This window comes from Zygosaccharomyces rouxii (genome assembly GCF_000026365.1).
Source record: "Zygosaccharomyces rouxii strain CBS732 chromosome G complete sequence".
NCBI lineage: Eukaryota > Fungi > Ascomycota > Saccharomycetes > Saccharomycetales > Saccharomycetaceae > Zygosaccharomyces > Zygosaccharomyces rouxii.
The window spans coordinates 1,033,639-1,060,720 of record NC_012996.1 but is presented as its reverse complement, the minus strand read 5'-3'; the positions used below and the strand labels follow the sequence as shown (position 1 = coordinate 1,060,720).

The 27,082-nt window shown below is 40.7% G+C and overlaps 12 protein-coding genes and 1 non-coding gene across 13 annotated transcripts; 7 read left to right on the top strand and 6 right to left on the bottom strand.

Annotated features, from left to right (window-relative positions):
* Positions 1 to 242: 242 nt before the first annotated feature.
* IST2 (Ist2p) lies at positions 243 to 5,873 on the top strand (the record flags this gene model as incomplete). Its single annotated transcript, XM_002498516.1, has 1 exon — positions 243 to 5,873. One exon carries the CDS (start codon positions 243 to 245, stop codon positions 5,871 to 5,873), a length of 5,631 nt encoding a protein of 1,876 aa, XP_002498561.1.
* Positions 5,874 to 6,090: 217 nt separating this feature from the next.
* POL12 (DNA-directed DNA polymerase alpha subunit POL12) lies at positions 6,091 to 8,046 on the bottom strand (the record flags this gene model as incomplete). The annotated part of the gene is made up of 1 exon (XM_002498515.1): positions 6,091 to 8,046. One exon carries the CDS (start codon positions 8,044 to 8,046, stop codon positions 6,091 to 6,093), a length of 1,956 nt encoding a protein of 651 aa, XP_002498560.1.
* A 214-nt stretch (positions 8,047 to 8,260) lies between these two features.
* On the bottom strand, positions 8,261 to 12,655 carry STU1 (Stu1p; the record flags this gene model as incomplete). The annotated part of the gene is made up of 1 exon (XM_002498514.1): positions 8,261 to 12,655. One exon carries the CDS (start codon positions 12,653 to 12,655, stop codon positions 8,261 to 8,263), a length of 4,395 nt encoding a protein of 1,464 aa, XP_002498559.1.
* A 553-nt stretch (positions 12,656 to 13,208) lies between these two features.
* ZYRO0G13156g (uncharacterized protein) lies at positions 13,209 to 13,463 on the top strand (the record flags this gene model as incomplete). The annotated part of the gene is made up of 1 exon (XM_002498513.1): positions 13,209 to 13,463. One exon carries the CDS (start codon positions 13,209 to 13,211, stop codon positions 13,461 to 13,463), a length of 255 nt encoding a protein of 84 aa, XP_002498558.1.
* Positions 13,464 to 13,589: 126 nt separating this feature from the next.
* On the bottom strand, positions 13,590 to 14,504 carry RIB1 (GTP cyclohydrolase II; the record flags this gene model as incomplete). Its single annotated transcript, XM_002498512.1, has 1 exon — positions 13,590 to 14,504. One exon carries the CDS (start codon positions 14,502 to 14,504, stop codon positions 13,590 to 13,592), a length of 915 nt encoding a protein of 304 aa, XP_002498557.1.
* A 3,056-nt stretch (positions 14,505 to 17,560) lies between these two features.
* HEK2 (Hek2p) lies at positions 17,561 to 18,679 on the top strand (the record flags this gene model as incomplete). Its single annotated transcript, XM_002498511.1, has 1 exon — positions 17,561 to 18,679. One exon carries the CDS (start codon positions 17,561 to 17,563, stop codon positions 18,677 to 18,679), a length of 1,119 nt encoding a protein of 372 aa, XP_002498556.1.
* Positions 18,680 to 19,592: 913 nt separating this feature from the next.
* On the top strand, positions 19,593 to 20,507 carry SHE1 (She1p; the record flags this gene model as incomplete). Its single annotated transcript, XM_002498510.1, has 1 exon — positions 19,593 to 20,507. The coding sequence occupies one exon, from the start codon at positions 19,593 to 19,595 to the stop codon at positions 20,505 to 20,507; it is 915 nt and encodes a 304-aa protein (XP_002498555.1).
* A 221-nt stretch (positions 20,508 to 20,728) lies between these two features.
* Positions 20,729 to 21,652, bottom strand: PET9 (ADP/ATP carrier protein PET9; the record flags this gene model as incomplete). The annotated part of the gene is made up of 1 exon (XM_002498509.1): positions 20,729 to 21,652. One exon carries the CDS (start codon positions 21,650 to 21,652, stop codon positions 20,729 to 20,731), a length of 924 nt encoding a protein of 307 aa, XP_002498554.1.
* A 635-nt stretch (positions 21,653 to 22,287) lies between these two features.
* ZYRO0G13046g (uncharacterized protein) lies at positions 22,288 to 22,572 on the bottom strand (the record flags this gene model as incomplete). Its single annotated transcript, XM_002498508.1, has 1 exon — positions 22,288 to 22,572. The coding sequence occupies one exon, from the start codon at positions 22,570 to 22,572 to the stop codon at positions 22,288 to 22,290; it is 285 nt and encodes a 94-aa protein (XP_002498553.1).
* Positions 22,573 to 22,859: 287 nt separating this feature from the next.
* ZYRO0G13024r lies at positions 22,860 to 22,933 on the top strand. Its single transcript has one exon. It is a non-coding gene; the product is annotated as a tRNA-Val (tRNA).
* An 883-nt stretch (positions 22,934 to 23,816) lies between these two features.
* On the top strand, positions 23,817 to 24,848 carry ZYRO0G13002g (uncharacterized protein; the record flags this gene model as incomplete). The annotated part of the gene is made up of 1 exon (XM_002498507.1): positions 23,817 to 24,848. One exon carries the CDS (start codon positions 23,817 to 23,819, stop codon positions 24,846 to 24,848), a length of 1,032 nt encoding a protein of 343 aa, XP_002498552.1.
* A 295-nt stretch (positions 24,849 to 25,143) lies between these two features.
* ZYRO0G12980g (uncharacterized protein) lies at positions 25,144 to 25,431 on the bottom strand (the record flags this gene model as incomplete). Its single annotated transcript, XM_002498506.1, has 1 exon — positions 25,144 to 25,431. One exon carries the CDS (start codon positions 25,429 to 25,431, stop codon positions 25,144 to 25,146), a length of 288 nt encoding a protein of 95 aa, XP_002498551.1.
* Positions 25,432 to 25,969: 538 nt separating this feature from the next.
* Positions 25,970 to 26,606, top strand: RPL19A (60S ribosomal protein eL19; the record flags this gene model as incomplete). The annotated part of the gene is made up of 2 exons (XM_002498505.1): positions 25,970 to 25,971; positions 26,042 to 26,606. Coding segments are annotated over 2 exons (567 nt in total).
* Between the last annotated feature and the right edge of the window lie 476 nt (positions 26,607 to 27,082).

The window sequence follows — 27,082 nt, the reverse complement described above, 5'->3', positions numbered from 1 at the left end:
TTGACTATAAGTAATCGTCAATTGATCCTATTACCATTGTCGATTCTCTGTAAGGAAAGGAAAGTTTAGGTACACTTTTAGTTTAGTCAGTCCCGACAACTCACTATTCAATTCGTTAAGTAAGAGAAATAGAGGAGTTTAGTTTAATAGTTATAAGTGTTAACAAAAGGTATACTTAAAACACAAGAAAAAAGGGGAAAGACAAGTGTGGAAAACGTTTGAATTTCGTATGGTCTGAGATAATGTCAGGAAACCTCGAGCAATTAGACCCCAATTACGTCGTTGCCTTTGATTATTCAAAGGACAACGTAGCTAAGTTGGTGTCAGAATTTCAAAACCATGGTTTACAAACGGTAACAAGACCAGGTCACAATTCAAAAACCGTCTATGCATTTACGAGGGTTGACGAGCCCGGAGTTTTTGAGAGCGGTGAAGGTTTTGCCGAAAAGCATCCATCACAGCAACCCTCGAAAAGTGAAAAGCCAAGTTCAAGTTCAACTACAGGCGCAGATACAGGTGTAAGTAATTACGATCAGCAACACGCTAAATCGACTACTTCTGGTGTTGATAATAGCGCCGGTAGTCTGGAAAAAAAGGGATTTGCTGGCCAGGACAGACCTGATTTAAGTTCCGCTTCTGATGGTAACACCGATATTTCCGGTGACAAAAAGAAGAAGCAAGGATTCTTGTCTGAAGCTCAAGACACCGTTAAGGGTCAAGGTGGTGTTCAAGGTTTAAAGGACAAAGCTGGTAAAGTTCCAGGTGCCGATAAAGCCGAAGGTAGTTTGAAAAAGAATGTCCCAGGTAGTGATAAGTTAGGTGGACTTGGCGGTGCAGGTGGTATTGCAGGTGCTGCAAGTGGTCTCTCCGGTGGTGGATCTGGATCTGGTGCCGGTAAGAAGGGTGCAGCTGACCAAGCCAAAGGTGGCCTAAAAGGTTTTAACAAAGACGATCTAGTCAAAGGCGGTAAAGATGTTCTTAACGGTCATAAGGATGAGTTAACCGAAGCAGGTAAAAAAGCTTCTAAAGGTGATACCTCTGGTCTAGAGGGTGCAGGTAAAAATATCGGTCAAGACGTTGCTGGTAGAGTCGACAAAGATCAACTTGTAAGTAGCGGTAAAAAAGTGTTTTCGGGTGATAAAAAGGATATGTTGAAAAACGGCAAGAAGGCTCTTGCTAAAAACCAAGCTGAAAACAAAGGTAAGGAATTTCTCTCTGGTGCTGGCGGTGCTGGCGGTGCTGGCGGTCTCGCCGGTAAAGCTGGTCTAGGTGGTAGCAATGGTGATAGTAGTAATACCAAAGAACCCCTATCTAAGGGTGCAAAGAGTTCCACTGGTGGTGGTGATTCCACTGCCTCAAGAGATGCTGGTGGATTTGTGGATAACGCTACTGCTGCTCCAAGTGGAAGTAAAAAGGGTATAAAGACAGATACTGAACTGCAAGGTTCGGAAGATGATGTCCCCGCTGGTACCGAGAGTAGTATGCGTTCCGATGCTGCCGTTAAAGGTTTCCCTCGTGATTCTAGTGCTTCTCCAACTCCTCACGACGAGAAATCTGCTCCTTCCTATACTGGAGTCGATACTGGTAGCAAGAACTCATCGACGAGTGCTTCCACAAATGAACCACCTGTTCCTTCTACTTCTGTAAGTGGGGGCAGAGCCACTCTTTTCGCTATCGTCGCTAATTTTGATTTCGTTCAATCTGTAACTCCAATTTACGACGTGGAAAAGAGAAAGAAATTGGATGCTACCGTTAATAATTTGGTTCAAGCTTCTACTTTGGTTCCAACCGACCATGATTTGACTAATTTGGAGCATCTAACGAGAAACCCCCGCGAGATTTTGTACTTCTTTTATTTCAAGAATTATATCCGTTGGCTATTACCAATCTCGTTGGTCGGTGTCGTTTGCAGATTCTTTTCTCGTTCCGTGGCCCCATGGGAGTTTAATATCACTTACACTTCTATTTTGATTGTTTGGTCTCTATTATTCACCTCGTCTTGGATCTATTACTTCGAACCCCTTCATGCTAAAAAATTGGGTAAAGTTTTGGATGTTGTCACTCCAAGTGACAAGAAGTTGAGTGCTCCTCATGAGGTTCTTTACAAGAAGTTTGTCTTCTTACCAGTTGCACTATTGTTCGCTGCTTCTTTGGTCGCTGTCCAATTTTTGTGCTTTTTTATTGAAATCTTTGTCACCCAACTGTACTCTGGTCCATTCAGCGGCATCTTGGCTCTATTGCCAACTGCTTTGATTAGCGCTGTCGTCCCAGTATTGACTTTGATCTACAACAAGTTGTTCGTGGATCCATTGGTCAAATGGGAAAATGGTCCTAACCCAAAGAAGTCAAAGACTGAGAAGAACTACATTTTAACCTTTTTGACTAGTTATGTTCCATTGTTCATTACTTTGTTTGTGTACTTACCCCTAGGTCATAAGTTCACCCCAGATTTGCAAGGTGGTGTTGCAAGTTACGCTAAGAAATACCACATTCCTGTGATTGCTTCTGATTTCATCGTTGATATCAACCGTTACAAGAAGCAATTCTTCTACTACACTGTCACTGCCCAAATCATTAACATGGTTCTAGACAACGTCGTTCCTCTAGTGTTGGACGTCTTGGTGCCATCATTGGCAAAGGATGGTAACAGAAGTCAAAGTGATGTTGTAGCTAAGATCGATTCTGTGGTTCAATCTCGTTACCCACAAGACTTTGACTTGTGGAAGAAAGTCCAATTGTTCCATTCTAGCAACTACGGTGAGTTTGACGTCGATCAAAATTACAGCAAGCTTGTGGTACAATTCGGTTATATTGCTATGTTCTCAATCATTTGGCCATTGGCTCCATTGATTTTTACCATCATTGACTTGATTATCTTCAGAGCTGACTTGTGGAGAGCATTTACCAAGAGTAAACCTTCTGGTAACCCAACCGATTTGCAAGTCGCTAAAGGAGGTGCTCACAAAGTTCACGTTTCTTCTTCTCCTTGGAATGGTATCTTGGAGAAGACCACTCACTTGAGTTTCATCGTTTCCGTCACTTTGTTGTTGATGTACAGATACAGCAACTTGCCTGGCGTTGGATTGTCCACTAGTTTAGAAAAACGTGATAACTGGTTCAAAGAATCTCCATTAGTATATTCCTGGCCTAAGATCCTTCTTGCAGCAGCAGCTGCTGAGCATTTGGCTCTGTTGGGTTACCTATATGTCAAGGATATTTGCTTATCCTATCAAACCAAGTTCGAACCTGCTACTTTACCATATGTGAAGGTCCAAGCTAAACCTGTTTACAGCGAGAAAGTCGATGAAACTGCTGCTATTATGGAAGAAGTCGCTTACGAACCTGTTGAACAACCAAAACCAAAGAACGAGGAGAGCCAACAACAGACTGGTACAGACAGAGGTGCTAGTTTGGATACTTCTGACAATACCTTCGGTGCTCAGTCTACTGGCGCTGGTGTTCACGGTGATGGTGGTTACTCTTATGATTACGATGGTGGATATGCTCCTAGTGGTGAACGTAGTGCAGTTGGTGGTGTTGCCGACGATAGTCACACTAAAACTTCTGGTTATAACGATGGTTACAGGGCTGGTTACGCTAAGGGCTTCGAAGGTGATCACGAAAGTGATGCTTTCGCCAACAAGGGTTCTGCTGCCAGTGGTTTCAACGATAGATATGGTAAGGACACATCTTCATCTGGTTCACAGCGTAGGGGTTATGGAAAATCTGGTGAAAACAACTACTTCAATGATGACGTGACTGCTGGTGCTGTAGGTGGATTAGGTGTCAGTGGAGCCGCTGCTGCCGCTGCTTCTTCCGCTAACGGTGTCGCTCGTAAGACAGGTTCCTCCACTCGTGACAGTGGTTCTGATGTAGCTCGTAGCCGTAGCACAAAGAGAGCCAGCTCTCACGGTGGTAGTTCTGCTGCTGAAAAGGGCCGTCCATCTGATAAGTCCTCGAAAGAATCTGGCAGACATACAACTTCTACGAAAGAATCGAACTCGTCTGCTCAAGGTAATGGTAAGAACTTCTCTGCTCCTCATGTGGTTGCTGACTCTGGCTCTAGAGAAATTCCAGCACAATCCCAAGGTAAAAACGATTTAACCTCTGCCTCTAAATCTGCTTCCTCCAAAAACTCAAAGGCATTTGGTGTTGCAGGTGGTGCTGCCGGTGCAGCCGGTGGCGCTGGTCTTGCTGATACTGATCGTGCTTCCTCTGCCAAACAACACTCTAACAGAGAATCATCTTACTTAGAAAGTCCAACTCCAAGTGAAGATGCCGGTGCCACTTTGCCTGATACTATCCCAACCTCCAAGAACTACAATTCTCGTTATGATAAAAACGATAAACCTGTAAAATCTGCTGCCCAGTCTGAAGCCAGCCCTTCCGCTTCTGGAAATGGTGACGGTGGTGACATTGCTGGCGGTGCTGTCGGCGGTGGTGCGGCTGGTGGTCTAGATGGGCTAGCTGCAGGTGCTGCTGGCGACCTGAAATCTGGTAAGGTTACAAAAGAGTCTGGTGATGTCGGTAAGGATCTAAAAAAGGATGTCGGCTCTGATTTGAAATCTGGTAAGTTGCCTAAGGGTGCTGATGTTGGCAAAGATTTGAAAAAGGATCTTCCAGAGGATCTTCCAAAGGATCTTCCAAAGGATCTTCCAAAGGATCTTCCAAAGGATCTTCCAAAGGATCTTCCAAAGGATCTTCCAAAGGATCTTCCAAAGGATCTTCCAAAGGATCTTCCAAAGGATCTTCCAAAGGATCTTCCAAAGGATCTTCCAAAGGATCTCCCAAAGGATCTCCCAAAGGATCTCCCAAAGGATCTTCCTAAGGATCTTCCAAAGGACCTTCCAAAGGACATTGGTTCTGAATTGCATTCTGGTGGCAAATCTCAAGCAGGTGGTGAGAGTGGTGCTTCTGGTGCCTTCGGTAATGTTGCTCAACAAGGTGGTAAGGATGCCACTCAGAATCCATCTGTTAGTGACGCCATGAAGACCTTGGACCCAGCTGCTGTTGCTGGTTCTGTTGGTAACATTTCTAAGGACCCCTCTGCTGCTCCACAAGAGGTTGGTAACTTGGCTCAGCAGGGTGCTCCTGTTGTCTCTGCTGCGGGCGCTTCTTTGGGTAAACACGGTTCTTCTCGTGGTGCTGCGCAAGGCGGCAAGTCTACTTCTGGTCTTCCTCCTGAAGGCGGTCATGGCGGTAAACATGCTTCCGGCTATAATGCTAATGAGGGCACTCATGGCGCCGGTGAAGGTGCATACACAGGTAGCGATAAGCACGCTGCTTCTCGTAACGGTGCTGGTGGTGCTGGTTTCGAAGATGGTGGAGTCTACGATACTAAAGAAAATATTGATGACAGTAGATATGCTGGTGGTTCCAATGGTGCCACTCACGGAGCTTATGGTGCCGGTGGTGCCGACCCAGAGTCCCCTGCTGCTCAACAATTTGGTCGTGACGTACACTCTTCTAAGTCTGGCAAAACCTTCGGTACCGCCGAGTCTAAGATTGACAATTTGACTGGTGCTGCTGAACAACCTGAGGGGACTGAGAACGTTGGTGCTGCTGGTGCTGCTGATGCAGGTATTCAGAAGACACCACAAAGAAGTGCCACCAAGCCTAAGACGGACGCTGCCCGTTCGAAGGCTGGTACTCCATCTCGTTCCAAGACCATTGGTCACTCCTCTCAGGCCAAGAAAGAGGCCGCCAATCCTAAAGCTGCCCACGCTACTGAAGCTCATAAGGGTGCTCCTAAGGATCCTAAGCAAAGATCTTCGAATCCTGAATTGAGAGCTAACCAATCAAACTCTACCCCTGAAAGCAAGGGTAAACATAAGAGCGGTTTATTGCACAGAATCATCAAGAAACTTGAATAATGAATGACGTCCTAATACGTTACCGATTCGTTGGTTGTAAAATCTGATTAATGAAGTTTATTCTGTAGACCATACCAAAAGAAAAAATTACAAAAAACAACAATAAGATATCGATAAGAAATTAAGTGTGAATAGACTTTAGTCTAGTTATTGTATATGACATTATATTAATATTATTATTCCAGTATTTTTTTAAGGTTTCGTTACTTAATCCTTTTCATATGGTTATCAAGTCTACCCTTGCCCGCTTCCATACGTTGTGCAGGTACACAGAACTTTCCCCCTTTATCTCAGTCAGGAGGCCACTTTCTAAATCAGGACTTGAAATGGTGATCTGTGCATATGTTCCTTTTGCACCTAGCGGCTTGATAAACCTACCAGGATTTATCATAACCACATTCTGTACCACTCTTGCAAATTGGGGGAGTTCACTAGGGATGACAATAATATCCGGCGCAAACCCATCGACGAACTCAGTTAAGCCCATATAAGCGACCTCAAGATCAGCACCAGAAATATGTTGGTAAGTTCTTTCACTATTTGTACTTGATGGAAGTAATTTCTTTCTTACACCGCCAGGAAACACAGGGTAAAATCTTCGTTGTTGAAGAAGGTGTTCAGAAATTCTGTCAAATCGGTTTCGTAAAAATATGTTACCACCTCTGGTGACTTCTTTCATGTCTTTAAATATATCAACATTTGAACAACCAAAGAAAACTTCATTCAATTGGAAAGTGGAAGGATTGGCAAAGCATTTGAAATTCTTCGGTAGATGTAGTGCCTTTCTATCAAATGAGTCCTGCGGATATGCAGCATGTTTACTTAAAGTATCTCTTGTAGAAGGTATCATGATTACTTGGATTTGAGAATCGATATTTTTCAAAATAGGCGCCATCACCTTAATAAATATCTCATCAAGCGTCTTTGGTTGGATTTTTAAATTGGGGAAAATCGGTATCGTTCCCTTAGCTATCATGGAGTTAGTGTAATCGATGAACGGACCAAACATGACTAAAACATGAGGTTTTATTTCAGTGTTTATCCGTTCAACGAAATTGTCCAAGTTGATCATGCTGAAGCTATTGTCGGGAATATATGGACCGCTAGTTATTACAATTTTGGACGGTTTACCATTCATAGAATTAGAAGTTTCTTGTAATTCTTCTAGCGTTGAAGTTGGAGAATCTGGATATGGAAGAGATAATACTTCACTCACCGTAAAATATTCGTCATTTGCATTTTTACCCTTTAATGCCACAATTTGGCCACAGAAAAATGATACTTCGTTAACATTAGACAGATCCAAACGTATTCTTCTGCCGACACCGCCCATTCTTGAGGTTTCTAATGCCAGTGATTCTTCATTCAAATGATCCTCAGAAGACGAGGAATCTGGAACGATCCTACCGACTGTATATAGTTCAGATTGTGCTTGAATCGTAGGATCTCCGAAATCTGACGCTTGAAGTTGATAGTGGTTTTGCACTATATTGGAGAGGATTTCTATTTGTTCATCCAAAACATCGGCCACATCAATCAAACTTTGTCTCATGGTTCTGAAATGGTACTTCTCGGGATCATAATAGGGTGAAATCTTTAATTTAGTTCCGTCGGTTACGTCAATTCCTGTGGCAATTTCTAAATTGTTCGAATTTAATGAGTCTAATATTTTACCAGATTGGATATCGTCTTGAGAAGGTATTGCCGCCATGCTATTTAAATCGGGACCAGGAGTACTGTTAGCACTGAGAGGGGTAGTGGAAAAGTGAAGTGGTGATGATTTGCTCTTACCATCTGATTCCAGCTCATCATTCATCTTACGTCTCTTCAAAGTAGGAGTTTTTGAGACATTTAATCCAAAAAGTGTTGGGCTTCCATTGACAGACCTTACAGGCTTAGGTTTTCTTGCAACATTGGTATGGTTAAACGTTGTTGGAGCCTTGGCGGCCCTTTTTTCTATTTGCAGTTGAAGGTACTGTTTGAAGTTATCTAGATTCACTGGATCTAAATTGGCATTCTTGAAATTCTTCTGATTGGAAAATTGTTCCCATTTAACGTAAAGATCATCTATAGTCAAGGCATGAAGCTTTGTGAGATGTTCCAAAGCAGATACTATCTCTGGCTTATCGGCTGCTGGACCGAAATGAACAACGATCTCATTCTTGGTATTCATTTTTATTGGGACAACGTGCACTCTCCCTTAACCTTGCTGTCGAAACTAATTCAATAAAATTTGATACTCTATAAATATACCTTACCTTAGCTTTCTTATGTACAACTGATTCACACACTCTTTGAAACCTTCGAATTTTGAACAGTTCTTTCGTAATTCTTTATTAGTGAGACGCGTAAAAAAAAGAAGATAGCGCGTGAAAAAAGTTCGAGCCCTAATGAGAGGATAGGGCTTGGATGACACGCTGCCTACCATGTGACAAAGCTTCTAATGAATGTTGAATATCAATGGGATGTTTATCTGGCATTATACTCAAGTGCTGGGAAATTTGTGATAGGACTTCACAACATGCAAGACGCCAATCTGCCCTCTTGCTCTCCACGTATAGCTGCATCACTTGCACAATTTCTAGAATTTGAGTAGATCTCAGAGCTGTTTGTGCCTTGGATACAATAATTGCTAAAGTTTCCATTAGAAAAGTTTCTTTAATACCCGATGAGCCTTCTTGCACTTCAGTAATTAGAGCATGCAACATACTAGTGATGTCCTTAGTGTCAAAGAAATTAAGGAAAACCAATAGATCTCTGAGTTCTTGTAGTAAGCAGTAGATCTCACTTGAATATTCTGGTAATTTGTTTATTAGTGCAAGCGCATCTGCCCAAATCGTTTTGAATTCTGACGAAGAAATGGGAACCACGTCATGTAAATAGTTGTTGACAAGAACCAGACATTCTATGAGCACGATAGATTTACACGCTAGATTCACGGGGACCATTTCGGTTTCATCAGTGGAATGGAATAAGGTCTTACCCAATTGCAATAGTTCATAATAACCATTTTCTGATTCCAACCAATTTCGTAGGCTTTCTTCATGAAGACAGCTAATTAGTGGGGCTATCAAAATGTTCAAATGTTTCATAGTGAAAGACCTACTCTCAATTCTAGTAATTGCTTTCTTCATTTGACTGAGCATCTGTCCAATATCTTCAAATTCATGAGTCACTAACATTGCATGAGATATTTCATGGTAGATGAGAGAATCACTAGGAACTGCTTCCAACAAATCGAATTCAGATGTTTTTCTATCATCACTATCATTTTCTCTTTCCCTGATGGCATTTGCCAAGATTTCAGCAGATAAATTACTACCAACTTTAGCCTCATGCGACAGTGAGATCTCATGTTTCTTCCCGAGTTCGATACTATTGATTGCATTACTCAACTCTACTGATTGATGATCAGTTAAAGGTGTTACCGGCGATTTATCCCTCTCCATAGAAACGTTTCTTGTTAAAGTACGTACGTCATCGTCCCTAGTGTTCTCAACACTGGAGGAAGGAACTCTACTTGAGTTGATGATCTTTGGAGGATCTTTACTAAATTTGACAGTCACCTCACGATCTTGTGAGTTACCAAAGATATCACTCAAATTAACATTAGGTTCTCCCTCCTGAGGAACATCCAACATTTCCACATCTTGATCAGACTTAAAAATATTTCTATTCTGACTTCCATCATCGTCTTCCCGATCTACTGGTTGATAGATACTCACGACCTTGGTAATTTCAGACAACCTTTTTTGATCTTCTTCTTCTATTGGTTCAATATGATGATCACTTTCCGGTTTTTCATCATCGTGCCCTGTATGGGCGGCAAATTCCGGAATGCGAGGATCATGATGAACTACGCTACCACCACTTGCGGTTCGCATTTGGTTAAAAGGATTGACCATTGTCATTTCCATAACTCTGCGATCATCCAGAATTTCATTGTCTCTAGGTTCCCCTTCGAATAACTGATGACGTTCCATGCCATCTAAACTTTGTCGACTAACAATGGCTTCACGGCGGAAAATCTTATCCTTATCTCTTGATTCTAATTGATCGCATATTTTTAATTTTGTTGATACGTATGTCACTTGACGTATTTTTTCCACAAATAGAATTCGATCATACTGATAAATTTGATGTAAGGTATCAAAATATAAAGTTTCATCGTATTCTTGCCCACAAATCTGAGCCAGTTTCAAAATACATTGACCGAGGAAGTCTTTCAATAAAATTGAATCCACATTTGACTCATGTAAAACCTGATTCACCAGACGGAAACAGAAATTGAAAATAAATTGCTTGTATTTCATATAATGGAGTGATAATGAAGGTGGCATTTCATTTTCTTGATCAACAACACTGGAGTCAAGGCTTTCCAAGGTTTCGAAAATGGTCCACAACAATGTATCTGGTGGAAAATAGCTGAGAAGTTCATCACTAAATGTCAAATGGTTAATTGCATATAATTCTATCAAGTACCGTAGGGGGATTGACTGCCAAAATTTGGATATTGAAAGTAATGGCTTCAATTCTTGTGGTAATCTAATCATGACATTTCTAATAAGTGGTGATAATCGATCAAAATCCAAAGTTTTCCCTTCGTCATTTTTATTATTACCTGTAGATGAGAAATCCATGAGCAAATTGTTTTGCAAAATCTGTAAACCATCTTTTATTTTCAGAGTGGAAGGTGATTCCAAGTATTGATACATGGTTTCCAAATCACGTTTACCGTCCCCCAATTCATAGCCTATATGTTTCTTGATTAAGCTGCTTGAATGACTTGGGGTAACGTCACCTGTAAGATCAATCTGCAACGAATTATCTGTAGTTTCCGCTCGATGAAGAGGTCCAGGATGATGATGATGATGACGATGGTGATGATCTTCTTGTGGATCGATGGTAGTTAAGGATCTTTTGGCCAACTGTGGCGGAGCGCTCGTTTTTCTCCTATCATTAGGGGTATCATTAGCCGTTACGTTAACGTTATTTTCGCGAAGGACGTTTTCGCTAGTAGATCTCGCATTAGCCGCTCTTTGTAAAAAAGAACCTGATGCAGAATTCGAGGATTGTGTCGGTTTTGCATAACTCGGGAATTTTCTGGGGCCTAAGCTTGTCCTTCTAGAACTGGGGAAAGATGATGAAACTTGGTAATCAATTTCAAGTTTTTCAGGTATAGATAATTCAACAGCTTTCCTCAATTGTGATGACAACTGAGATTGCAAGAATTTCTTACCTGGAATGGGATAGCATTTATAGTAATACCAAAAAGTTTTCCTCATAGATTCTCTTACTGACGTTTGTGCATCCGTAATTCCTTTTTTTAACCATTCTTCGATGTAGACCATAGAATTTTCCAATTTCGACGTATGGTGAAATTTGATGATGAATATTCGAAGTAAAATGGCGGAGCAATTTTTCGGCAGAACTGATTTTTGATTAACTAACATAAAACAATTTTGGAAAAGTTTGTTATGGAAATCGATGTAACTAAACATGATTACCAAGCAGTTGAAGGCATTAGTAGATGCTATTTTTTTCGCAGAAGACAAAAGAGTTCTCAGGAACTCAAACATTTGATCTAAAATTGCAGAATCCAATTTGGAGGATAAAATTTGTAAAAAATCCTTTATAACGAGACATGCAGTTGTAGATAAAGTTGTCCTTAGGGATAAAGCTGCTTTCCCCACACATTCGATTAATTGCAAATCCTTGCATATCCCTAGAAATTCCACAGGATGCTGCTTATTGATAAACTCATTTCTAAGCAATTTTCTCAATTGTATTAAATTTTCTTGCCGTAATTTCCAATTTTTTTCAGTTTCCTTTGGTTGTTGGAACGGTATCAGTAGAGCTTCTGCCAAACTTTGTACTGCTTCCAAAGTATTATGACTCAATTCGTAAACGCTAACAACATTATCATTACTGTAATGATTGGCAAAAATCTGAAACTCTTGGAAAATGTTCTGCATTTCAGCATCAATATCAAGGGAAGCTGATGATACCGATGGAATGGTTTCTGATGATGTACTGGGACGAGATGATTGATCTAATGATGCGGCCAATAGGTCTCTATGATTCTTCTTATTCAAAAGTGATATCCAATGTCGCAGTTGAGTCTTATCTCTTTCATTTTTTAAAATTATATCACAAGCCAACGGATCCAAATTATCATTATTGTTATTATCCGCATTGTTCAGCAAATCTAACAACGCCGATATAAAATTCCTCCAAATCTCTTGTCTTATATTAGAATTCTGAACTTTTTCACTAATTTGTAACACTTCGTCCATAATTAGTAAAATTTTACGCCTCTGTAAGGAAGCATCTTTCAATAGTTCCAAAATACAATCTTGAACCTTTAAAGGTTCTATTAACTCAATTGCTTCTAACGCTCTAGTAGAGCTAATCCAAAAATTTCTACCTTCGAGGTGGACTGAGCCATGAGAACCCAACAGGAAAAGGTGAATTATCAGCTCGGTAACAGTTTCATTATCTTCTAAAAAGCTCGGACATTGCATGGCAACTCTTTTCACTAAATAACAAAGTGATGAATGTGCTAGTGTCACTATACGCGACGAATCATCTGAACTGTACTTTCCTTCGTCCAACACATAAAATAATCCTCGGAGATAACTTGGTATCGACGGAACATTTACAAGCTCCTTCTTAACGTGTCCTTTAAACTGAGTTAAAACTGAAACTATTTCCAACTCTTGGTGTGGTAATTCCACCAACTTTTCATAGAGGGGGAAACCAGCTGTGAGAGACTCCGACATGCGGGCTTCTTTTGAAGTTTGTACGTGTGCGTGAATGTATGTGATCTTAGCCGCTGTGGCCTGTTATAGGTGGCAAGGGAGATCTGCCGCTTTGTAAACAGATCAGGTTTTTTTTCTCCTTTCTCCTCTGACCGAACCAAAACAAACTCAAAAGAAGGGTAACCCGCCTCTACCTGCTATCCAGATACTTGTTCACATGATAGCACTCCACTTGAAGTACACCACTTACCCGGACCAATGGACATCCAGCAATTTGTCCCCTATGCAATGCTAGTCATGATTACAAACGATGACCTCACTCCGAATTCCCAGATTATCACCGCTCCCGTCTGGAAATTATTAAGCGCCTCTTGCTCTTTTGCCCCAACCCCTTTGTACGAAATTTCTTTACGCCCTTCTTCCCCTTTCTGAGGCGTTCCGTACGGTTCCATTAACTTTACCATATTGGGCGGTAGCGATCGATTCGCAGTATATAAAGAGAAAAGGTAGTATTGCTAAGTCTTAAGGTTGGACGTTCCCCCAGCACATCATATAGAAAGAAAATTAAGTGATCATGTCTTCCACATTATACAAGCAATCAACAAATTTTACTCACAGCACTGGTTCGTTCTTGCAGAGCGCGCCAGTCGAATTGGTTACCGTTAGCGGGTACGAGGAATTCATTGCCAAGAATGAAAAGCACGATAAGAAAATCTCTACGATCTTAAACGAAGATAAGTCTATGGGTTACGCAATGCAGGATGGTCAAGTCGTTGCAACTATTCATGGCGAAGCAAAGGATCACTTATTGTCCTTGGGTGGGTTTTAATTCATATAGAAAAGGTGTATATTTATAGATCGTATACTCGGTTTAACGAAGATTTATTTAGGATTGGAATCCTTGTGTCTTGTTTTTAACGTAACAAAGAAAAGAAAAAAGCGAATAAAGTCTGTCCTATACCAGAACGTTGCCTGGTTGGGTAGCAGAATGGAGATTCAATGGGCTCTGTAACAAATGTCCCATACGCTCGATCTTTGTCCTTAGGTAGCCTTCAACTTCCTTAGAGTGGATGCCTTCGCCTTCTTGAGTCCAATGAATGGGGACCATTGGAACACGTTCAACACAGTTTAATAGGGGTGGGTGAGATGCCTGCTCAATTTTCTCAGGATTATTCGTCAAGAGTCTGATATTTCTAATACCCAGGTCGATTAATATTGATTTACCGATTGAAAAATCACGTCCATCAGCAGGATGTTTTAGAAGAATATTTGCTTGAACGGTATCAGCACCCAAATCTTGTAAATTATAAGCTTTTAATTTTTCACTCAAACCAATACCTCTACCTTCTTGCCGTAGGTAGACAATAACACCGTGACCACTACCACCAACAATCCCTGTTGATGCTTCCCTTTCACAGGCAATTAACTTACCTGCACGATCGAATTGTTCACCGCAATCACAGCGTGCCGACCATGCTGTCTCACCCGTATAACATTCGCTGTGTACACGGATCAAGGTATCATTTTCACCGTTCCATGTAGTTTGATTATCTGTTATTAAATTCCCAGCTTGATCGAACTGCAGTGCGAGGCCTTGACGGTCGTCAATATCAGCATCAACACGTCCTGGATAGAGTTTCCCCACATATGCACCTCTAATCATTCTATCTTGTTGTGACTCTCCGTTTCTCCGACGAAACAACGACCTTGACCTTATATCCTCACCAAAAACAATAGCTAAATGCTCTTTGTTATCCCTGTCATTAGAGTAAAGATGTAAAAAAATATCAGGACCTTGAGTAGTAGGGATTCTTGCCCTTGCTACACACCTCACCTTGGGTAAAATAACTTCTTCTTCAGACTGTACCATCACTAGCTTTTTAAAAATTTTAAACTTATCCTTTACCTAACCTTTCGTTACTGTTACCGTTACCGTTACCTCTTTGATGACACAAAGCAACTCTTATCTCGAGCACTTTTCCCTGTAATATATCTAAAACAAACTAAATTAAAATTCTAAACTCTTGAGCCAAGTTCAACTTCTTTATCTCTCTCTGTGTTAGTTTTTTGGTTGACCGCGAAGCTATATGTAAGCCTCACCTTTATTCTGGGTTGAGTTTAGTATTTAAACAATGTTCAACTTCGAACACTTACCAAACATTAATAATAACAGTAGTAAGAATAATAATAGTATTAATGAAAATAATCCATTTTTGTCCGAGCGAATTTTTAGAAAAGCTAGAAGGAAAAAGAAAGAAAATTTCACCCGTCCGACATCCGGGTGAAAATCCTGATTATGAGAACATGCGGTGACACAGACACAGCGGAAGAAGTAGGAACATAAGATATGCATGGATTACACATATTACGATCTTGGCGCACTCAAGACTATATCGTTTTATTATTATTTAAAAGTGGGAAAGGTTGGCTAAGCTGCGAGACCCCACTGGAATATGTTAATGGTGCCATTCGATCGGCAAACAGTGAATATCACACGTAGGGAAATTCGAAGACGGAGTTTTTCCCCTGGTGAAAATAAGAAGGGCGAAAATGACGTCGGAGGTACAGCCGCTTTTATTTGTCATTGATACTACTAGTATTACTAGGGCATGGAATAGTAACAAGAAGACTCATCCATGACTTTTGTCGTTAAGAATTTGTTTCACCTTTCTAGTTCAATGACGTGTAATAATTTTTCTCAACAAATGTCTACGACTAGAGATATAAGAGGAGGAGGAAAACAAATAGAAGGTTGAAATCTAACTGATGTCGAGAAACAAGTTTCTTCCTTTAAACCTTTCCTAATCTTCTCTCGTGACGCCACTGGTATGCCGGCAGTTTGTACAAGTGGGATTTTTTTTTTTTTTTACACTGTTGGAATGACTTGTCTCAGTGAATAACCGCCAACCATCATCACAACAACGCAAGTGATCAGGCGGGTAGGGATCTGTGGTTTCCGCCCTCCTCGCGACTCTCGTATAAGAAGATCGTACTGATCGATTGCGAACGGTCTTGTGCTAACGCCGTTAACGGCTTTAATCGGGTTCATCCCGTGCCTCCGTGCTCGCAGTTTCCACCACTTGAGTGTGGTATGCCCCACCACCCAACAGAGTTCTGTAGCTGTCAATCCTCCGTTCACCCGATGATACTGCTTGAAATTCTGAGGGACGAAGCTCGGTTCGCAAAGTGATCCGTATTGTAACCGTTGTTGTGAAGGACAATTGAAGTGCACCCATCTGGAGTAACTCGCGCCGAATTTACCCCATGGGGCAGTCACACCAAAAGATGATTTCCATCGTTGATCGAGTAGGTCTAATCGCCGCTCATGATGATGCAATATGTGTAAGCAAAACAAGGGAAATGGGAGCCCTAAATAGTTGAGCAAAGGTGATGTAAACAAAAATCCGTGACACACGACAATGAGGAATTTTAAGAGCATCAGGAGTCACAAGACGACGGTGGCACAATGGCAAATTGGGCTTGGCTGTGTATGATTCACTGCCAAAATACGCTTATACGATCAGCGGCTCGGATTTAAACACAAGTGACCGAACTCGCCAATTCCCACGTCGTTTTCTAAGGCAACCACTCTTGAAAGTTTTTTTTTTCCATTGCTCAATGCTTTTAGCTTTGCGTCTTGGCTTTCGCTTTCGTGCCTTCATTTCTTTTTTATCTCCCCTCTGTTGTATTTTTCTATTACCTGTTTTTTTCCCCATTAATCATCATCCCCTCGCAATCTCCCCCAAATCGAAAAACACTGAGTGGCTTTTTGCCTGCAAGATCCTCTGAGGAGGTAAAAAAAGAGGATTGGGTCGATTACTGCATAATAATATCGACCAGCCCAAGATATTGGAATTAACTATTCCACTGATTGAATTGATGATTATACTTTTCCGCGGGTCTCTCCGCCACCGTCTCGGGCTCTGGTACTTCCTACAGCCCTTTTCTTTTGCCATCGGCATCGTATCACATTAGGAAAGGTACTGCCGTCATACCGTATCGAGTCTCGAGCTTTATTTTTTCTTTTTTTTTTTTTTACTTACTGCTCTTCTACTGTTGCTGCTATGACTACTAGCTACTTCACTAAGCCGCTTGGTAACTACGCTGGAACGAAAGCTAAAAAAAATAATTAAAAATTATACGGTAAGCTTCATAAGCCTGTACGGTTCCGGTTCCCCCCGTAAAAGAACTACTTTACTCCCTTTCAACTTGATTTAATTCAACTTTATGTGTTTTTATTCATTACTGTTGTTAGGCATCCCATTTCTTCCCCTCGGCATATCTTGTCGTGAGAATTCATTTGTTTGAGAAAAGGGTTTTTTCTATTTTTCTTTTCGTTGTTACTTGTCAGGTGGTTCCACCACATTAGTTCCACCACATTATTTCCACCACATTAGTTCCACAACGATAGGGTGATAAGCTGTGTGGTAACGAGTGTTTTTTGTTTGTTTTTTTTTTTCAACAACAGAAATTCCATCGATTAAATTCTTTGCGTCACGCCTGTCAGAGTCGAAACTACAGATCGATACTTTAGGACAAATAAGAAAAAACTGAATCAAACTTAATTGAATTAAGTTTAGCTTGATTAGATTAGATTCTGCGTGGAAGGAATAGAAGCACAGAAGACTGAGCAAAGGAAAAGAATTTGGAGAGAAATAAAAAATAATAAAGCCGAAAAAGTATTCCAGAAAGGGAAAAGAATAAAACCTCGGGAATCAACAAAGTTTATTCGAACTTTATTTTATATTATTGGCTATTTGTTGTTTCCCTTCATTACATTCATCAGTTTACTCTAATCTTTCAATCTTACCTTTCCTCTAAAACTTTAGGGTTAGTATCTAGATTTGGGTTTTCAAGCTTCTTTTTTTTGCCTAGGGTCTTTTTTTCCGTTTTTTTTTTTTTTATTTTTCCGCCTAGGCGCTGAATATGTCTGATATTAACGATCCGAATAGTATAAGTCTCCCGGTGGGGTCTTCTTGTACTAGCAGAGGTGCAAGCACTGAGACGTTTACAACAAGTAGGTCGACGACCCTTTTCTCCTCACAACAAGAATCAAAGGACGAAGGAAATGTAGAGCTAAGGGAATCCATAACTCTTCCTACTATCAACCACAGAGTGCTTCTATCATTAAAAGAATCCGCCAAAGTAATTGGAACTAAAGGTTCGACAATTCAAAATGTTAGAGAGATCAACCATGTTAAAATTGGGCTTTCTGAAAAACAGCTGGGTTGTTCAGATAGAGTTTTAAGTTGTGCTGGCAGAATAATTAATGTCGCCCATTCGTTAGGACAAATTGTTTCGGTCTTGAAAGAAGGCTCAACAGTATCGTCAGCTGAGAAATATGCATTTCATTTTCTAAATCCAATTCTACCACCGCCAACGAGGGACGAATTTCAAGATTTAACTTTAGATGAAATTAATAAAATTGGTACTTCAAGATTAATGGTAACTAATTCTCAATTATCATCGATTATTGGTAAGGGGGGTGCAAGAATTAAATCTCTGAAGGAAAGACATAGAGTTAAAATTGTTGCCTCCAGGGACTTTTTACCTGATAGTGACGAAAGAATCTTAGAAATTCAAGGTTTACCCAATGCAATTACAAACGTTCTTTTACAAATCAGCAAAATATTATTGAATGAACTAGATATCACTTTTGCGTCAGAAAGAAGGTATTACCCCCATTTACGTTCATCCTCACCATCCAATGCTGTTTCATTAGCAGCCTCTACATCAGGTGTTCAAACCGGCGCTTCGAATTATCTAAACAATGAATTTAAAGCGACTTTAAAGATTCCTGAATCCTACGTGGGGGCTATAGCCGGCAGACGAGGTAATCGAATTGCTAATTTAAGAAAATTCACAAAGACAAAAATAATTGTTGAAAAGAAAATTGATAAAACTGTAATTGATGTAGATCCTGATAATCGAACATTTATTATTTTAGGTGATCACTTTAAAAATGTCAAATTAGCAGAATCGATGCTACTAAAAAACTTAGACGTGGAAATTGAAAAGAGAAAGTCACGCTTAGCTAAAAAATGAAATTCGTCGATCTCCAGCAAATCCATCTTCTGCTTCACCACCATCCATACAACTATCACAACAGTCGAATCGACCTCGATTCTAAACTATTCTACTACCTTTCGAAGACAAAAAGGAAGCATCAATATGTGGAAAAAGAACAAGAATTGTAAAAAGCCGCTTACGTCACATGGTTCTGGCTGCTGCTATTCCTTTTTTTTTTTTCCATATTACCACCACCATAGTTCACCATTAAGAGCATTGCATCGTCAACTCACATAAACCTAACAGAAGAATGTAGACTGACGCACTTACGAATCCTACTTTACTGCACATACCTCAAACCTCTTACGATTTCCATTTCCATTGTAATTCTTTTCCTTTTCTTTTTTTTTTTTAACCTTTTGATGTTAATTGCTCCTATTTGTTTTGATGTTCCATCCAACTTTTAATCCTGCTTCATAGCATCCTATTTGTCTTCATATCACCATTTGCCTTTACACTTCCATCTTCACGACCATCATAATTCATCCTCACATTTCATCATGACCTGATACAATTTTCCATTTTTTTTTTTAACTTTCTTTTTTTTTTTTTTTCATGGACTCATTACTACTGCTACTATATATTCCATTCACCTGCATCTTTCCATTTGCATCTACTTTAATACAACATCCATTAAACGTTTATTTCGGTTAACACTTCGTCAAATTATATACATGTATATGTATATATATAATATAACATAATACTATATTACATATATTTTATTCGTCATTTTAAAATCTCATTTTCACATGACCCAGTTTTGCCTTGTTTTGTTTTCGAGTATTCGATTCATCGACATCTCTGCATAGTGAAAACAAACAAACAAGCCAAAGCACTCAGATATAAGATATTAGCTACAGCACTAATACAACTTAATGGGAAGGGGATGCAAAAGGATATTGATGCGATAGGGAGAGTTGGTGTAACTAAGCGCATTGGATCATCAGTTCTTGATGAGCTAGATGAAAGGGCTGGTGAAAAAATAAGCGAATTAAAACCAAGCGACTTTGATAGTAGTAATGCAACTGATGATAAGCATAACGAATTGTCAAAACATTTCCAGAATGTTCACGAATCTCAATTCAATAAAATGGAATCGCTAGAGTCTCATTACATCAACAATGCATTACCACAAACACCGAAGAGACATGTTGAAAACAATGATAGTGAATTCAGTAATCCTAAAAAACCAAGGATTCCAATCCCTTCATCGCCGCCAGTTCATGATATTACAAGGAGAATACGAAGGTTAAGATTAAGAAGTTCATTAACAGGTGGAAATTCAAATCAATCAAGAACCCCATCGCAGACTGCGTTGAAAAATACGCCATTGACAAGGCAGAGACCAATGGATCCGCCAAGATTTTTAAGACCAACTATTAATTCGTTGAACAAGAAGAATGTCGATACCCAACCAATTATAAGGAATAAGGAGCCGCGTGAGGAAGTTCGAGGAACAAGTAGACCAGTCCTGAAAAGTCAATTCAATCAACCACAACCAATACAACAGAGAGAAAAGAAACAGATACCAAGATCGCAGTCAGTCTTCGAAAGACTGTACTCACAGACGACAATTGCAAGATCATGTTCGATGGGTAACGTTTCAGTAAAAGCACAATCGCATGGCATACCGAGTCGGACACGTGAGCATGAGAGTAACACTGGTACTAATAACAACAGTAGCAGCACCGGTAGGAATCCTAACACAAGGGTTAATTCAAATTCAAATAGGACTAGAATGACAAGAAGCCAAACGAGTGAATCGTTATCGAGCCAATTGGAGCGGCCAGCATGGAAGTGATAGATAGGATCACGTGAATATATATAGATATACATGTTATGAAGTAATGAAAAAAAAAAGATTCTTAAGAATAATCAATTATAGACACAAGGTCGATTCGCTATTTACTAATATATAGTGAACATTATCACAGGAATAATAACAAAAAATGATAAAAAGGGATTGGCTTCTTTACCAGAAACTAGTACCAATTTTCCCCCCTCTATGATTTATCAATTAGCTTATTTGAACTTCTTACCGAAGACAATCATTTGCAATTGGTCGTACAAGGAGATGACACCTGCACCAGCAACACCTCTCAAGATGTTAGCAGCACAACCTCTGAACAAGGACTTAACACCTTCAGTGGCAACAATTTGCTTGAAAGCGTCGAAAGCACCGTTGTATTTAACAGCTTGACCAGAAGTCATCATCATTCTTCTTCTAACGGTATCCAATGGGTAGGAAGCGGTGGAAGCACCAGTGGTGACAACCCAACCCAACAAGAAGGAAGCCCAGAAAGAACCGTCCAAAGAACCAGTCAACAATAGAGGCTTAGCGGAGTCGTAAAGACCAAAGTACAAACCTCTGTAGACAACAATACCAACAACAGATGGACCGAAACCTCTGTAAAGACCAGCTAGACCGTCAGAAGCAAGAGTCTTCTTGTAAACATCGACTAGACCGTTGAATTGACGTTCACCACCCTTCTTTTCGTTCTTGGAGTCAGCAGCCAATCTGGTTCTTGCGTAATCCAAAGAGTAGACGAACAATAGAGACAAACCACCAGCAGCACCACCGGATGCAATGTTACCAGCGAACCATTTACCGTAACCTTCTTCCTTCTTGAAAGACAACAAAGCCTTGATCTTGTCCTTGAAAGCAAAGTTCAAAGCTTGAGTTGGGAAGTAACGGATAACGTTAGCGGTGTTACCTCTCCAGAAAGAAACAACACCTTCGGCCTTAGCGGTTCTGGTGAAACAGTCGACGATACCGTTGTATCTTCTGTCAAGAGTACCTTGTTTCATCATTTCGTCTTGGTTTTGCAACAACAACTTAACTCTTTCGATGGGAGCGGCACAGGTCTTGGCCACAGCGGCGGAGACACCACCCATCAAGAAGTCGATCATAAAGTTAGACTCAGTCTTTTCAGCAACAGCAGACATTGTGTATTATTGTTGTATAACCTACAGTAGTTAGTTCTTTGGGACTGCTACGATAAAATCGAGATAGGAACAAGACTAATACAAAAGAGAGAGAGAGGGCACAACAAACGCAGATCGAACTACATATGTGCTCGACGACCACCATATATATATGTGTATGCTTTCTATGAAAAAAGGCTTTTCTTTTTCAAAAGAGGTAAGTGAAAACGCGCTGAAATTTTTTTTTTCTTCAAACCGTTGGGAAGGGTAACCCCCTTGCGCAGTTCAAACTGTTATAAAGAAAGGTATGTGTGCGGGGTAAGGGTGCTTGGCATTTGGAGGACGGTGATTGGTCGAAGCTTAGGTTTCGAGACGAAACGTATCGTCTGTCACGGCGCAGGAATGCTCCTCGAGTGCAAACGACAAAACAGAAAAACAGAAAAATCTAAATTGCGCAGCTATTCGGAGAAGTATCGGATTATTACTATTACATAGGAGTTCGCACTTTAGTACGACAGCTTTTTATTATAGATATCATTATCGTAACTAATATTATTACTGATGGGGTGTTTGGGTGGTACGAGGTAACGTTAGTGCCATGCCCAGGGCTCACTATTACGCTGGCTTATAACATTTAGTACTCCCTTCGCACAGGCCTAGTGCTTTTCAGGGAGTGGGGCTTGAGCTGGCTGTAGCATCTGCTGCAATTGAGCATCGTTACTGAAGTCTTGACGCCAGCCACAGATATTACAATGCAATTGTTTACCCCAATGCAATGGAATTAGTGGTATGAACCAAACTGTGAAAAATTCTCTGCGTTTGATTGGAGATACACTGTTGTTGTGACAGTGCGGGCAGAATAGTCCAGCATGTTTTGGGTTATTGTCGTATGGTTTGTTCCAATCGTGCGTACCGCATACTATAGGAATACATAAAAACATGAGCGGCTGTTAAATTCAGGGGAGGGTAAACTTTCTTATTACGTTATGCTAGGTCGCCTGGGAGAGTCTCTTCTTTTTTTTTATGGGGGGTTCTCTGCGAATGTTATCTTCACCATAGTTATATATAATTGTGTTTCTCATGCGGCTGTAAGAGTTCTTTGCTTTCAGAAAGAGGAAAACTACGCCCCCTCCGCGAGAGCTTCTGCGTTCCCGAAGGGAAAAAGGCAGAGCTAGATTTCGGCCTGCTATGGGACCTTTACTTTGTACACTCTAACAAGTAATTAGGTGGTTTTGTGGTCTAGTCGGTTATGGCGCCTGCTTTACACGCAGGAAGTCCCCAGTTCGATCCTGGGCAAAGCCAGATTACTTTTTTTTCTTTTCTCTTGTCTTGCCATTAGCACTAGGTACGATTTCTTTCTTAATTCCGTTTCCTGCATCGCTCCATCTCGGATCTCGGTGTAGCGGCTTCATGTTTTTCCGAACCACACGATGACTACTGTAGCGGGTTTTTACACATCCGCTAAGTAACCTACGTACGACCTCGCGCCTATCTACACATTTCTTATCTACTCATGCACGGCCCGACGGTACAAGAACCTCTTGGCCATCTTCGTTATACGAGATGCCGACTCGACTCAGAAACTACTGCACAGTGCTGCCGGGATCCCAATCGGTGACACATATCACTAGGGCCAGTGTCTATTGTTTGTTGTCTCAACGACCGGAACTCTCTACTATGTCTCCTTAACGTTTCTATAACGGTTCTCGCTCCATTCACTTTCCTCGGAAAGAAATCAAGAGTCAGAGATACGGGATATTCAGAATAGATCAGATTTTCCTCTTTCACGCAGCTCCAGTTATAATTCCAAGCACGGTGTTAGATCGGACACTTTCGCTACGATCGTTCTACGGGAAGCTCCGACTAGTACCTAAAGGTCTACTACACGCTGACACTTTTTCCTTTCTTATTCCTAGTATTTCCATTCCATCAAGATAAGACTCTATAGGGCTCAGTGTCTCTCGACCGTTTGTAGTGCTACTTTATCTAAAATCCTAAAATGGAAAGAATCTTGGCAACGATAAGCATGTGTCATCTATATAACTGAGGGAGGTGGACAGACTCGATGGAAAATTTAAGATGGCATTGAAATTATTTCCATTAAGTATCTCGAGCACATCAAAGTGTCAAATATTATTTCCTTCCCCTTATTTGCTTAAGATTAAGTTGTTCCTACAGATCCCATATGTTCCTAGAAGAGTGGCAGTTTTTCGAAACCCCATTCTTTGAACCATTGAAAGGGTTTAAAGATGTACCGTTGGATGATGGTGAAATAGATTTTTTCAATTTCGAAGACCCTCATATTCATACTCATAATTATTTCAATAATAATAATAATAATAATAATAATTTCAGTAATAATAATGACAATAGTAATAACAGTAATGGTAATAATAGTAATCGTAATAATGTTAATCGTAATTATGATGAACAAGAAACTAATTGTAACAACAGTAATGGGTTAATGGAAGATTGGTGGCAGTTGCCAACGCCTGACAGTGAGAGCGGTAGTGGTTATGCTCCCCTAAGCGATAGCGCCGCAGGTTCGCAAGCCACACCTGTGGATTTCTCTCTGCGGACCTCGGCTTCGGGAGTCCTAGAACCGGCACCGGTGCCGGCTTCTTCTTCAGTATCATCATCATTCCTGGTGACTGATGGTTTTTCGCTGGACAATGAGCAACTGCTAGAGCAGGATCAAGAGTACGGACACGAAGAGGAGGATGAACATGAAGATTCACATGAAGATTCAAATGAAGATTTGAACGAAGATTCACACGTGGGAGGGACACCAATTCTCACCCCAACACCACGCTATGTGAAACAACCACGTCAAAATCGTTATTCAGGTAGTTCACCACCAAAGGGTAGAAGAGTCTCTGATTCACGTCTATCTGCACAGGGGTTAGCAGAAGTTTTAAGACTAGACTCGCCGGACGAGGCATTAAAACGTGAGAGGTTTATTTTAGACATTTTCGAAACCGAACTTCATTATCCATTAGGTTACAAGACATGGGTTAGGGATACCTCTAAAGATTACAGACACAAGTTAATTGATCAATTGTACGATAGAGTCAGGGGTACCTATCCTGAATACGACAGAAATGTGCTAGAGACAATTATTAGAAGAGCCACATATTATATCATGCAAAGCAGATTAAGAAGAGAAAGACGTGCGAAGGCCAAGAGTAGGCGGGAAAGTTCTTCCTCGAGCAATTAAGATTCTGCTTTCTATCTTCATTGTTGTTCCTTCATTTTTGGTCTTTTCGATGTTGTGTATTTGTTATTTGTTTTTCGGAGGAACTGTTGTAACGGACGTGTAGATTGATTTAGTTTTCGAGCTGCTTTACCCATCCTCCCATTAGTAGTTTCGATTTATTTATATAATAGAATGTGGGAAGAGGACAAAGAATAAATTAATATATTTTAGAAATCCGATGGGATGCGACTGTATGTATATTGTACAAAAAGATTAATCACTCTATCTAGAATTTGAAATTCAAACTTCAAAAGATTCAAAAGCTTGTCTTACTACGCTTCTTCTTATGAGCTCTACGCCAGTTTATATGGTTAGCATCACGCCAGCCACTCGTACTTATTTTAAGTGGTTTTTCAGTGGTTTCTTCGTCCATTTTCCCTTCATTTTCCTTCTTTTTTAATTCTTCCATCTTTTGATTCACCAGTTCCTGCTGACGTTTTTCTGATAATCTTGCCTCTCTGGCATCATAGGCCTTTTGAAATTCATTCTGACGCTTGGCAGATTTAGCTCGTAGACTGCTCTTTGCACGTAGAGATTTAGCCATGGTATTACTCTGTTCTTATTCTTATGATTCTCCTATATCTCCTTGTACATTGTAATGTGATGACATGGGATGAGATGAGATAAGTTTTTACACAGATACCATATGGAAGTTTTTGCAAGTGACTGTTCCTTCCGTACACCCGTAGCCTACATCCGTACCTTTTCTCTGTGTTTTTTTCATGAAGAAAAAAGAAAACAATTATGAGTCGGCCATCGGTGAGTCGGTCAGTTTCTACGATGGTACCGTTGCACGGTGCCAGTGGCACCACGCGTGTCCCCCTTCCAACTCCTCCCCCCCCCCCCCCACTGGAGGGAGCGCCCGTCTAACCACAGCACTCTCCTTCCACACTAGCACGCCTATTCTCCCACGAGCTCCTCACCGCACTCCTCGACCCTCTCCCGTCGCTCCTTCCAGCTCCCTCCACTCTACCCCCACGCAACAACTTAGGCAGGTCTCTTAGATCACTATACTCGTCATCGCTAAAGTTCATAAAATTTCACCTTAACACTGGAATCACTTCCAAGAGAACCAAGGAAAAATGTATGTATTAAGTGATACCGTAACGTTGATTATTTTGTATGCGAATATGAGACTAACAATTTTAATTCAGGGCTAACTTGCGTACTCAAAAGAGACTCGCCGCTTCTGTCATCGGTGCTGGTAAGAGAAAGGTCTGGTTAGACCCTAACGAAACCTCTGAGTTGGCTCAAGCTAACTCCAGAAACGCCATCAGAAAATTGGTTAAGAATGGTACCATTGTGAAGAAGGCCGTCTTGGTGCACTCCAGATCTAGAACTAGAAGATACGCTGCTTCTAAGAGAAGTGGTCGTCACACCGGTTACGGTAAGAGAAAGGGTACCAAGGAAGCTCGTTTGCCCTCTAAGGTCGTCTGGATCAGAAGATTGCGTGTTTTGAGAAGACTATTGTCAAAATACCGTGACGCTGGTAAGATCGACAGACACTTGTACCACGTCTTGTACCACGAAGCCAAGGGTAACACCTTCAAGCACAAGAGAGCTTTGGTCGAACACATCATTCAAGCTAAGGCTGATGCTCAACGTGAAAAGGCTTTGAAGGAAGAAGCCGACGCTAGAAGATTGAAGAACAGAGCCGCCCGTGAGAGAAGATCCCAAAGAGTCGCTGAAAAGAGAGAAGCTTTGTTGAGAGACGACTAAGCAATTTTCTCCAACTAAAACCCCCATAATCGAATATATCTCTTTTTTGTCATCAAAACAAGGTTTCTTTTTTCCTACTAATTCTGTACGTTTATGTAGTATAGGCTCCCTTAGAGTTTAACGGTTCTGCCGCATCATCGTCCAGTTCGTCATTAATCCCGTCATGTAGTATTGGTATGTATTCGGGTGAGCCTGATATGAATTGATTAGCTACAATGGCTGGGAAGAGGATGTGTCTCTTTTGGACACGAGTTGAACCACTAGGTTCACTTGGTATTAATTCGAAGATCCATTCAGAGACATGCGTTATCATGGATCTTCGATTAATTCTTGTTGTAAAATTCTATATATACGTGGAATAGATTCTTCTATCCCGTGTATTGTACGAACTCTAAACCTCAGAGGTCATGGAAGAAAAACAAGGCCTTGTTTAAATACTGGTGATGAGGACGGATGAATAGAAGAAAAGGGGAACA